The sequence below is a fragment of the Nycticebus coucang genome, chromosome 7 (assembly GCF_027406575.1).
Source record: "Nycticebus coucang isolate mNycCou1 chromosome 7, mNycCou1.pri, whole genome shotgun sequence".
Classification (NCBI taxonomy): domain Eukaryota; kingdom Metazoa; phylum Chordata; class Mammalia; order Primates; family Lorisidae; genus Nycticebus; species Nycticebus coucang.
In genome coordinates, this window is record NC_069786.1 from 132,559,645 (window position 1) to 132,572,475 (window position 12,831).

Here is a 12,831-nt window from a genome sequence, read left to right on the forward strand (position 1 = left end):
AGATGACTGTTTCCCATTATCACTCATTTCTGTCTGAGGAGGGCAGAGGTGGTCCCAGAGCCCCCACCCGCCGCCCACTTCACGGGGCAGGGCCCTGCGGCCTCTCCCGGGCCCTGCCGCCACTCAGCACACACAATTGTGTAACTCCAATTGAACAAATCTCGAAGAAGATTCTTTATATAACATATCATTCAGCTTAGAAAAAGTGATTGGAACCTCACTTTTTTCTTAAATGAGAATTTGGCTTGCTCTGTCTGCGTTTCCACACAGAATACCGTATTTTTGAATAGCAATTCAAAATACCGTATTTTGAATATTTTTTGATATGAAATGATCAGAGTCCACAGAACACTGGCTAGCTGACCACCAAAACCCAGGAAGGGCAGAGTGTCTCCCCTGACACTGGGGACCAGTCTGTGTTCTCACACTGTCATCAGGCCCTCAGGAGATAGCAAGGCGAGGCGGACAGGGAGCCTCGATTTTAATTCCCTCATACGCCATTCTCCAAAAAAGCCTTTTCTTCTAAAAATGAGGAAGCGCTCTATGAGAACATGGAGATAAGTTTTCATTGTTCACTGCCGTATTTCTCATCTAAGGCTGTGCCAGACTGAAAGCCTGCTTTATAAATTTGTCCTGGAGGTATGATCTAATTCAACTCACTTCTTTTTTTTTGTTTTTTTTGGAGACAGAGTCTCACTATATCGCCCTCAGTAGAGTGCTGTGGCATCACAGCTCATAGCAGCCTCCAACTCTAGGACTTAAGCGATTCTCTTGCCTCAGCCTCCCAAGTATTAACATACTTCTTACTATGTTGAAAGTTATGCTGTATGTGTTATACTCAAATGCCCCGTTGATTCTGGGTGTGCTTGAACCCTTGATCTCCAACTCAGTGTATTTCTAGGCCAAAACGCAAAGTAGCTTTCTCCCTAATTGGAACTTCTGGTTTTATTAGATACCGTGGGGGTTTTACTTTGTTTTTATTTCCACGGTTTCCTGGGACTGATGGTATTTTCTGTGTGCGTCCACTTTGGCCCACCATGTGCAAACCCTTGGCAATGCGCAGACTGAGACCTCTGAAGAAGCCACCAGTGTGGAAATTGTATTTGCTGTAAAGAAAGCCAGTGTGGGTTACTCGACATTCGATTAAAATTTCATAATTAAAGGTCAATTACTCATTTCATGGGTTTTATTTGGCTAGGTATTTTATCTTCTGTGGCTTCAAATAACAAAAGACTAGTGGTCTTGCTGGAAACTGGTAACGACAAAGTTATTTTGCTTCCTGAACATATGTCCTATATATTTGCTTGGCCTCGGGTTTTGTTTAATCCCTTCAAAGGCCCTTTGAACCGACGTTTCAACATGACTACTCCTCTGTGAGGTCGCCTCTGGGAAGCGGCCATGATGTCAAGCCCCTTCACAGCTAAAGTAGTGAGTTCACATAGTGGAAGAATCTTCTGGGTTGCATCTTATGAAAAAAAAAATCCACTGCCTTTTTATAAGAGAACAGAACATTTACACAGTCTTGTTGAGCAAATGAACGTTCAAATGGCCAGCACAAAAGAAATCCCCAATCTCTAACCTCACAATGAAATCTCCACCGACAAAAGATCACGGGGTACCAGTCGCACTAAACTGGAAGTGACACAAAACCACAGCAGAATCTGCTCACGCCTGCCGGGGCTCCTGGGGGTAATCTTTGTATAAAGGGTCCTGGTGCCACGGTCAGCCTGCTGCACTCTGAGGAGCAGAGGTGCTCCCCTTTGCACAAGTGGCATTTATACTGATGGCGTCTTTAAAAATAAATTAATCTACATCTGATGTGGACAGGGACTCATGCTGTCTGACAGGGTTATCATTTGACTTTTCTTAGGGGTACAAGTGTAGACTCCCTTGTATGAATGGAGGGGGGTATTTGTTTCATTCGGAGACAAGACAGGGTTAGAAATGAGTGGCTCACCTCTTCAGCCCAGCCCTTTCCCCGTGTAGGTAAAGAGACCCTGTTAGCTCTGGTAATTGATTCTGAGAGCTGCGGCGTGCCTCATTTAGCCGGCCCTGTTCAGCGCATGTCAGGGGTGTAATTCATGCACACTTGAACGTCCAATGTGGCTGACAAGCCTTGGACACACAACCTCACGGCTGCATCATTTTTTAATCAGCTATCTGAGGAATATTTATCTAATCAACGAAGAGTGCTGTCAAAAGGAGACCAGAGGTGACATTAGTAAGTCTGCGGTTTCCTAGTTCAATGATGGAGAAAGAGTTCGGGGTAAAACCCTGCTCGTTTGGGCGTGCCCACAGACCGAGGAGAGTTTTCATCCCCCGGTAAAGACCTGGTCGGGAGAGTCTCATGTTGGAAATCTGCTGTGTGTGATTAGTTTTCAGGCACTCACATGCTATAGTGCAATAAATTTTTGTTTCATGTAGGGAAATAAATTGACAGGAATTTTCCTTTTAAAATTCAGGTCCCTCATGATCACGAGCCCATATGAAAAGCTGTTGCTCCAAAGATAAGAAGATGTGTGTTAACTGGGAGTTGCTAACGCTGAGCGGGCCCCGCTGCTCTAACTCAGCAGGAAGGCAGTGTGCACTGTCCCCTTCTCTCTGGCCCTAGAATGCTCATGACTGCCTGTTAGTAACTATGAGGAGTTGAAAATACGATGCCATACCCGATGTGGTCATCCGGACACAAAATCTATTGTTCGTAACTATCAGGCACTTAAAGAAATGTTCTGCAAATTGAAACTTATCCCAGCCTTGATTCTTTCAGTTTGTGACACATACGTGCTGCATTTCAGACCCGCCTGAGCTGGGTGACATCCACCCCCTCTGAAGCCTCATGACCCGCTAGCAGAGAAAACTGTGGATGGCAGCACTCTTGTGCACGTTAGCATTTTGGTACCAGAAGGTGCCACTATGATCTCTCTCTGTCCTTCAAAGATTACCTCATAAATCCAGTTTTCTAGCACCTTCAGTGTTCACAAGCAGGAGGCTTTGTCAATTTTAAGGAAAATTACTACTGTTGTTTTAGTACATAGTAGAAAGCTTTTTGTCTTCTTAGAATTTGGATGTCCCTGCATCATCTTAATTTGACTTCCAAAGTTGTCGTCGTTTCTGGCCTTAGAAAATACATTCAACCAATACTAGGATCAGTTTTCCCCCTCTCTGCTTTGAATTCTCAACTGTTGTCTGTGTGTCCCTCCTACGGCCTCTTGTTGTGGTCGCATACGCAGCGGGCACGGCTCTCACCTGAGGTCACGGTTCAGTCCCCGTACGGCCTCTTGTTGTGGTCGCATACTCAGCGGGCATGGCTCTCACCTGAGTTCACAGTTCACGGCAGTGCTGTCCGGCTAATTTCCTCCTTTCCCAAGCTTGCCCACTCTCCTGCCAACCCCAGTTGGAGTTCAGAAAATTCCATTTAACTTCAGGCCGCAGCAAGAAGAGATCAGTCTAACTGCACCTGAGCTGACAGTCAGTTTGTGCCGGGTCTAAAACTGTACAACATGGGATTTTATGTCCGTGGAGGTTTGCGTTTGTGTTTTTAAACATTTGTGATGGTGCTGGGACAGCCTGCCATTTAAACAGCTATGTGGAGCATCCTGAAGACCTATTTTCAGAAGGGACTTTGGCCAGTGAAGTAAGCAGAGTAGGAGAATGGAAAACTCTTGACAGAATGCTCACCCTGGTGCCTTGTCGTTCAGTAATAACAGGTGAAATTCTGATATTAAAATAATAGTTATTGTGAGAAATAACATTAATGACAACATCAAAATGTTCAGCCTAGCCTGTGTTTAAAAGGAAGAAACTATACTCCTAAAAATAAAATGAAAGAAAACACCTAAAAATTTTAACTAAAGATCGCCCAGAAAATTCAGCGGTTTGAGCCTGGTGAAGTTCTCAAGAATCATTTTCTATTCTCAAGGCCTGAGACCAAGGGGGACACTGTCAGCAGTGGGTGATGGCTGACGGGCACACAGCCTCGGGTGGAGTGATCCTGGTTCTGTTTGACACAGGATCTCCGTACACCTTGGAAGTGAATCCAGGCAGTAGCCATGGACCTAGCCCGAGATGTTACTGATGCTACTATGATTCTATTTTCTCACTGAGAAGCTTCTAAACAAGGAGACTTAGAACGATCCTGCCCCAGGAGACGGACGTGTGTATCAGGGCCTTGGCATCAGCTGGAAACCATCCATTTGTTTGAGAGGAAGAAAGGGCATGACATTTTACACATTAAAATTGATTATTTCATCAATAGGTTAGTAGAAAGGCTGCAAGTTCACTTCCCGCTTATACCTCCCTGTGGTAATGGGAGACCCACGGATGAAAAATGCATGGCAGGAAGCAGGTGAGGAAAGAGGTTTTCTGCTCAGCCTCCCTTCCAAGGGGTGCCCAGCCTAGATCCTGCCTATGTATATGGAAATGTTTTAGAAATAGGTAAGTTGTGCGCTGAGGAGTGCAAGCCCCTTCGTGGTGGCTTTTGTCTGGAACTTGGAAAAGACAGACCCGTACGCCAGAGCTTCCACTGCTGAAAAATTAAGTGCATGATTAATTCTACAAATACATTGTAATACCTGAGGAGCCTGCTAACTGTCCATCAGACATTTCTGAAGTCACATTCGAAAACTGTGACCAGTGTGGTCTCCTTCATTTTTAACGCACGGTTTTGTACGAGTAGGTACCAGAAGATCCTTCTCCCAAGTTTGGTGTTACCTGGGACAGACGCCCATTCTTTATGGGTGGTTATGAGACCTTGGAAGTAGAGAAGGGAAACTTCTCTACTGGTGAAAAGTTAAACGTAGCCCATATACTTTAGAAGAAGGGCCCATCCCCAACCCCAGACGCCTGCCTACCAGTGCACAGAGCATGTTTCTCCTTCAAATTATTTGTTGATTTTCACACTGTAATGTAATCGTTAGGTATTTAGCAGTTGTAACAGCTTTTCATCTTTCAAGAGATAACCAAATTACAGCTGATTTTTGCTCTTGCGTTTAATATAAAATTTATATCTCAGGGCTCAGTGCCCATAGCACAGTGGTTACGGCACCAGCCACCTACACCAAGGCTGGCGGGATCAAACCCGGCCTGGGCCAGCTTAACAACAATGACAACTGAAACAAAAAAATAGCCAGGTGTTGTGGCAGGCGCCTATAGTCCCAGCTGCTCAGGAGGCAAGAGAATCACTTAAGCCCAGGAGTTTGAGGTTGCTGTGAGCTGTGACACCACGGCATTCTACTGAGGGTGACATAGTGAGACTCTGTCTCAAAAGAAAAAATAATTTGTATCTCATATGAGCAGTGCTCTATTTCAGGATTGTATTTGCTTCCTTAAAAGGTTGAGATTTCTCCCAGGTATTTTGTGTTGTCACAAAAGAAATACAATTTTCACTGAAAGAGTTGTGACTCATCCTGCAGCAAAACTCAACAAGAGGACCTGCTGGTCCCACTGGGTCGTTTTGTGGCCACCAGAAGTTGGTGCACATGGAAAGCCTCAGCTGGGGCCTGAGCTGGAAGTCACTACGGCCCTGACCTGCACTGGCCACACGAGTTAGCCCGTCCTCAGGGGGAGGACTTGGCATTAGCCAGGGAGCTGACCGTCTGCCAGGTCACACCTTAGAACCAAAGGGTCGGCCTGGCTTCCTGCCTGCGCCTGGCTAAGCACTGCTCACCTGCACTGCACAGATGGTTGTCTAGACAGAGCCTACCAGAAGCTTGTACCAGTTTCACTTCCTGGCTGTAGAAGTTGAGACAGATGGTCCCATGAGGCCCCTTCAGGAATGTGAATGGCTATGACGGTCACTAAACATGTTGATATGTCTGCCTGCGTGGCAGGCTACCTATCTGGCCCTTTGATCTGGGGCTGTGTCTTCAGGGTTTTTTATAGTGTCTCCTGGAGGTGGAGAGGATGCCTCTGGGTGACCTCTTCTCTGCCACAGGTGTCAGCATTCCTGAGTTGGTGGTTGGAAGAGTGGGGACAGGGAGAAGGTGGAGAGAAGTTGTCTGGGAGGGGAGGGTCCCATGTCTGACCCCACCAGTCACTGCACACAGCATGGGGCTGGCCTGCTGTGCCCGTGTTAAATTGGTTCTTCCCCTCTGTGGGTGACTTGGTCATTGCCTTTTTTGCTGAGAGCTTCAGGAGGCATTTACTTTGGTGGCTTTCTGGGAGCTCCATTCAGACCCTTCAACACCCCAGGTGTGAAAGAACAGACTCTACCCTTCAAGTCAGCAAAATGGTACCAGGGTTTTGCTTCTGTAGATTCCCTCCCAGATCAAAATCTGTCTGAGGATGACTACTTCCATGCTGAACAGCTCTTAGTTGTAAAGAAGTACCTTCTGCAACATATAGACATGAACTCTGCTAATAACCAGGTCTCTCTTGATTTGACATGCTTCTGACACTTTGCCAAATCTAAGGGCTGTGTCTGCTGGCATCGTAGTCCCTTCCAAGGTGCCGCTGTGCCAAGGCAAAGGCCAGCTTCTGCACTGTTCTCAGAAGCCCCGGACCAAACCCAGCAGGGCGAAGGGGTTACATGGATTCCTTTGCCTGGGCCTTTTTTTGCCTGTGCAAACCTAACGACGCTGGCACGCCCCACCCCTCCGAGCCCTTCTGTGCTCACACTGGGGAGTAGAGGGCCTTTACGGGGGGGCCCTTGGCACCTACCTGCTGCATGCAAACCGATGGCTTGGAGGGGAGTTCACGTGCTACTTTTGACATTTCTTTTCTCCCCTTTTCATTTGTTTTCTTTTCCTTTTTGTTTCTCCCTTTTCCCCCCTCTCCCCTTTCTGCTCTCGGGATGCAGCCAAACGCAGAGCATGGAAACTAAACCGTGTTGGTAGCCTGCGAAATATATACAGCAGCAGCACCAACCCCGAAGGTAACGCCGCCCCGCCTTCCCACGTCCACGTGGAGACGCCCCCCGCAAAGCCGCATGTTTCCTCATTGTGTTTGCAGAGTCGTTCCTGTGGTCTTTCCATCTTTTTGTTTGTGTGTTATTTTACCATTCATGTTCCTTTCAGCTTACTTAAATTTTGACCTTTCCCTTCAGTCGTAGAGTAGTGATGTTTAAATTACTTCAGAAACCTATTTTCTCCTCTTTTTTTCTTTTCCTTTATACATGTGGGCACTCAGTGTAATATTTCCCAAGTTATTACAGTTTTTAAAAGTGTTAGTATCAGGTGTAATGATCTGTAGCCAAATACAATAGTGTGCCGTGACATTTAAGTAACAGTCTTAATTTGTTTTGTGGAAGCATTCTCCATAATGCTCTCTGCAGTTGTAATCCAGGGCCAGGCAGCCCGGGCCATTTGCATGGGCTGCTATTGCTTGTAAATTCAGTATATTGTTGTGTTTCTAAAGGTCGTCCGGTGCCAAAGTTCACAAATTGACTTGCGTTGCTTTCCTCACCGAAGACAGCCGTCATTGCTTTTGTATAATAGCAGATTGAATTTCCCCCCACCTTCATTTGAACAACACAATTATAAATTGCCTTTTTTTTATGATTACAAATGTCAAGGGTCAGAATTATTGTGATGCCAGGCAAGGGAAAACCACCACCGTCAGCCCAAGCACACGAATGGGAGGCTGGTGTGTGATACGTGTGATGCAAAACAGGTCACAATCCAGCGATCTTGGTATAATAGGGGGAAATTTTTTTTCACTTAAGTGCAAACCAAATGGGTCAAGTAATCGCAAGCTCGTGCCCTAACACTAATTGACTTATTTGGGGATGATTATAACTGTAATATTTTTCTTAATGTCACTGTTTTCTGGGCTGTTGATTTTAGTGATTGCCAAGCAGTGGCATTAAATCTCTTGTAAATTTTAAATTGCACGCTCTTTCTGTAAACAAGTCCCTCTCTTCCCATCCTGGTCATTAACCTTTGTTGATTTATACCACCATCCTCTTCTTCCTTTCACAATTACTCCTGTCTCGCTGCTGAAAGCCCTGCTCTCAGAGTCCAGAAAACACATCTACATTTTCACTACGGCTTGTTAAAGAGCCATTTATTAATCATAATTTTTTTTTTTTAATTTCTCAAGAGAAAATTGTAGTCTGTTAAGGCACCAGTGGAGCTTGGCCTCTTCTTTCAAAGCATTCAAGAAATACCAAACTCAAGAGAGAAAAGACATGGTCACATTCATCGTCCTGTTTTGTTGCATTTTAAAGGGTATTGGTAAACTCTCGTTATTTTTAAATGTTAGTTTTTCAGCGTTGGGTGCATATCATTTCTGTTCCCTCTGTCCTTATCAAATATGTTTTTTTCTTTTGTATGCATGTGGGTTTTATCACAACAAATTCATTTATTGAGTTCTACCCTTAAAAAGAGAAGAGAGATGTGAGGTCTGGTTTTAAATGCAGTTGGATACAAAAGCGAGGGACACACAGGAGGCGTATATTTTGGTTCCTTAAGCTTGCCTTGCCGCTGGGCCGTCCTGGAGTTTCTGATGGGCAACATGGGACCCGACACAGCCATATGTGAGGATTCACAGGTGCGCAGACTTCTCAGCCTTAACTAATCAGGTAACCGCAGCCCTGCTCTGCCTGTTCTCTCTGAAGCCTTCAAATACTGGAGAGCGCTGCAAACACAGGGTCCCCCATAGGTGTCAGGGCTAGCGAAGGCAGTCCCAGGGGTACTGGAGTAAATAATGAGGACAGTTTTCCCTCATCTTTTCTTTCATTTTTCTCAGTCCTTGTAAGTTTCTGTTCAGTGTTCACTTACGTTTATAAATTTTCAATTAAGTGACGTGATCATTCTTCATTTACTTTAGATTTGTTTTAAGATTGATATCTGCACGGGTACAATCTCATTTCATCGGCTCTTAATAGCATATTACGGAATTCATATAATTATAGTAAATAAATTATCAAATGCCTTTCTGATTTCCAGTCCTTTCATGTATGATGTCATCACATACTCCTTGCGTGCTGAACATTCGAACTTGTGTTCTAACCTGAGGTGTTGCTGTCACACTGGCCGGACCCATCCCCAAATGGCATATTTCCTAAAGGAGTTGCTTTAGTGATTTATTCCCAGGTATCCAAAACATACCACCCAAATAAGGTTGACGGCCAGAGGTCAACCTTATTTTGGATAGAGCTGGATAGAGTTGGAACCTGAGTTTTAGGAATGAGGGGAAAGCCACCCTTAGGAGCCAGGAGTGTGGCTCAACCCTTGGAGCCCCTGGAGACTCAGGTTTGTGAGAAGCAGACGGGGCCAAGGTTTGAGCCTAAGGGTCTCTTGGAGACCTTTTTTCACCTGTGCCTCCTCTCCCTGGACTACAAGACCTCAGTAAGCTCCACCATGCCCTGCCAGGTAGGTACCGTGTTGCAGAAGGGAAGCTGGGTTTCAGTACGTCCAGTGATTCCTGCAGAACAAGCCAGGACCGTCTGAGGCAGGATATGTGCTCAAATCTCTGGGTTCTGAGACCTTCCCAGGTAGAGGGCATTGACGGGTGGATGTCAAGAGTCAGCAAAAACAGGTTAAACAAAGCTGATCAGGGAACACACACACAAGACTAGAAAACAAGCAAAAACAGGGTCGTCATCTGTCTGTCCATTAGGGCTGGTTATCTCTGATGCAAAGATGGGGACCCACTGTGTCTGTATTGCCCTAATTTTTAAGCCTTTGTTGCTTTTATTTTTTTTTTTTTGGCCGGGGCTGGGTTTGCACCTGCCACCTCCAGCATATGGGTCGGCGCCCTACTCCTTTGAGTCACAGGTGCCGCCCACCTTTGTTGCTTCTTAATGAAACTCTTTTCTCAATATTGGTGAAATGAAATTTCCTTCAACAAGTATGCAACTTCAACTTTTCCATCTCAGAAGCCTGTTAATGGCATGGTCCTTTGAGTCGCAGCTGCATCCCAACCTAAAGGGGAAAAGATCTAAATATCAGGTGACAGAGATTAGTCTTGAAAACGTTGAACTCTAAAGTACAAAATTTTTTTTGAGGGAGGGAGGCCCTCCGGGCTGTGTGAGCAGCGTCTCCCTAAAGCCATGGGTCTTGCCTTGCGGCCTCGTCTTCCCAGCACAACTGGAGACTGGTCCCATCATCATTGACTGCTGTGAGCTGAGTGGACAGGTGGGCTCCTCCGGCGTGTTTAAGGTCTTTAGTCTGCAGAAGAAAAGTTCCTCCAATACATGGACAAAGGATAAATAGGTAAAGGAGAGCGACGTTGATAAACAAGGGAGCATTTATTGGGGTGCCAGGCCCACCGCATTATATGACAACAAATGAGCACTTAGGACAGACCACTTTGCACAAAAAATGACCCCAGTGTTCGCTGGAGTTAGGATTGGCTCAAAGTCCCAATTTGACATCATCATCCTGCTCTGTCTATAAAGGTCCATTTCTGTAGATTCAGAACTTGCCCTAGAGATAGGCCCATGAAACCTCGGTTCTGGGTACATCCCTGCACCACAGCGGGCCCATCATGGCGTCAGGTCCCCTCCACTGTACAGTCCTGACTGTCTCTCTGCGCAAACATGGCAGGCCTACCTTGTGGGGCGTTCCTGCCACTGTCCACCCTCCCTGGTCACAATTCTGAGACGTCTGATTCATTCAGAGTTGAGTTAAAGGAATCACACACGCATGTCCAAGGGCTCCTAAGAAGGATGGACTCGCTGGGGGCGAGTGGGTATGACTCCCAGGGCCCTGCTGTGACTGCATCCCCATGCTGGGTTCTGGGTGAGTGGAGAGGGCAAGGACGCACAGGGACTGTAGAAACCCCAATTGAAAAAGAGGAGCTGGAAGAGGCCCTGGGTACCCTGGGCCTTGTGCAGGGCAAAGCTACGCTTGATTTAGGGGGTTGGGAATTCTCGGTGGCCTCGGGGCTTGATGGTAGCAGTGTTGGTGGCAGCTAAGTGCTGAGCGGTTTCTGCAAACTGGCGTAGGGCTCTCCCACCAGCTTTGGGTTGGATGAATAGTCTGGCGGGGGCTGGGGGTCCACCTCAAGGGGAGGTAGGGCTGACGCTCTGCACACGGCTGCAAGCAGCACCCTCAGACTGGAGTGAGATGACAGCGGAGGGGACAGCCGTCAGAGCGAGGAGAGGAGGAGGCTGGCCCGCCCTGCCCTGTCCCTCCCTGCTCCACCCTAGGGCGTGGGGCCAGCCATGCTGGCTTTTCTCTGAAGGTTTCACCACAGCGTCTGAAGCAAGACCCCCACTGTCTCCCCTGTGGACCTGTTGGGTCCCGCTCACGGCCCCCTGATCTGAGGTTGTCTCCAGAACCCAGGTCTCAGCAATGCATTTACTCTTGTTTGTAAGCGGCAGTGTGGATGGCGGTGGCCTTGGGTGCAGGGGAGTCATCACTTTATAGCTCTAACCCTGAGACCCCGATGTGTCCCCTCTGTACCTCGCTTTCCCCAGCTGGAGACTCGGGTGATGACACCACCTGCACAGGGTCCTGGCGAGGGGTCAGCAGGTTAACATCTCCAGAGCCACGTACCACAGTGCCCGCTCACCTTGTTGGGGTACTCGCCTGGTGTTGGGGTGACACTCCTCAGACACCTGCAAACTCTGCCATTCAAAGAAAATTCAAAGGACTGAGCATCATTTGCACTATGAGAAGCAGATTTGTCAAGAAATACACCACGGAAGGTATAAAAGAATTTAAAAATCAAACTTAACTCTCTTTTTCCTAGATTTTTAAACCTATTCCCCCCAGTTTCACATACTATCCAGTGAGAAAAAATCTTCGGTTGCAGCAATCTGGCTAGAAACACGAGCCTCAGCGTCAGGCCCACCAGGACCCAGGTTCAGCCCCGCTCTTCCTCGTCGTGTGAGCCGGCTCTGGGGTCTGTCTCCTCCATCATGGAGATAGTAAAACCTACGTCGAAGGAGAATTGACGAAGAAATGAAGTGAAGCCTTCGAGGCCCTTCCCACAAAGGCGGGCGCCTAGTGAGGCTGGCCAGGCCAGTTGCTATTAAATCGCTGTACAGACTGACTTGCTAGGAAAATGACTCCATGGCTGCACAAGGGACATCTGTGAGGCCTGAGGGTCAAGACGGGGCAGAGCAGGCTGAAGCAAGTGGCAAAAGGCACGATGAAGAACGAAGGCAGATAATTCAGATGTGGGAAACCCCTTCATGGGAATTAAGTCTCAAGTTGGCATTTTGGGGAGAGAAGCAAGCTTTCTTGTTTGTCTAGCCCCCTGCTTTTCACAGAGAGACAACAGTGAGGATGGCCTGAGTACAGAGTAACACCTGGGAGGGTAGGACGCCGTGAGCAGGGAAAGGCCCTGGCGGCCTGCTGCCTGGGGCTTCTGATGCCCACACTGGACTCTGCACAGGGCGGGTAGCTCTGGACTGGCCTGGCATGCAGCGGTCCCTTATCTGTGATGGGGAGCAAGGGGACCTTGCAGAGTGAAGACTGTCAGAATGAGTCACAGACAGGAACTAGAGAGCCTTCTTCGTAGTAACTGGATGATCAAACACGTGCCTTGGTTTCCCTTTCTCAACCAAACACCTGGCCTGGAGCTGTCACACGCGCAAACACAAGGGCAACCTTTAAGGCTGGTTTTCATATCCCAAAATGTTTTCAGTTTGGAGTCTGGCAGCTAATTTTTGGAGGAGCTTTGCTTTAGACAACTCCTTAATTTAAGAGACTCATGACACCCCACAGTGGGTACCTGGCTCTCAGACGCTGTCGGGTCTGGAAGATAAAAACCTCTTTTGTGTTTGGTGAAAACCTTTCCGTGTTAATATTTAGCAGTAAACATTCCTAACTTTGAGATTTCCCTCTGGGAATTTGCTTCTTGCCGGGATCAATCATGTTCTTGCCCTAAGTGAAGCCCCAGTACACAGGTCTCTTGGACTCTCTTGGTTAAGCAGAGCTA

General features: G+C 47.2%; 1 protein-coding gene across 10 annotated transcripts in view; it reads left to right on the forward strand.

Moving 5' to 3' along the window:
* AGAP1 (ArfGAP with GTPase domain, ankyrin repeat and PH domain 1) overlaps nt 1–12,831 on the forward strand; it is a 547,645-nt gene that overhangs the window by 457,717 nt on the left and 77,097 nt on the right. For 5 of the 10 annotated variants that reach the window (XM_053596986.1, XM_053596985.1, XM_053596979.1 and 2 more), the window contains one exon: nt 6,797–6,871. The exons of the other annotated variants lie outside the window; for them this stretch is intronic. In XM_053596986.1, the coding sequence (XP_053452961.1) occupies nt 6,797–6,871 (75 nt within the window). The remainder of the gene's footprint in view (nt 1–6,796; nt 6,872–12,831) is intronic. 10 annotated transcript variants of the gene reach the window in all.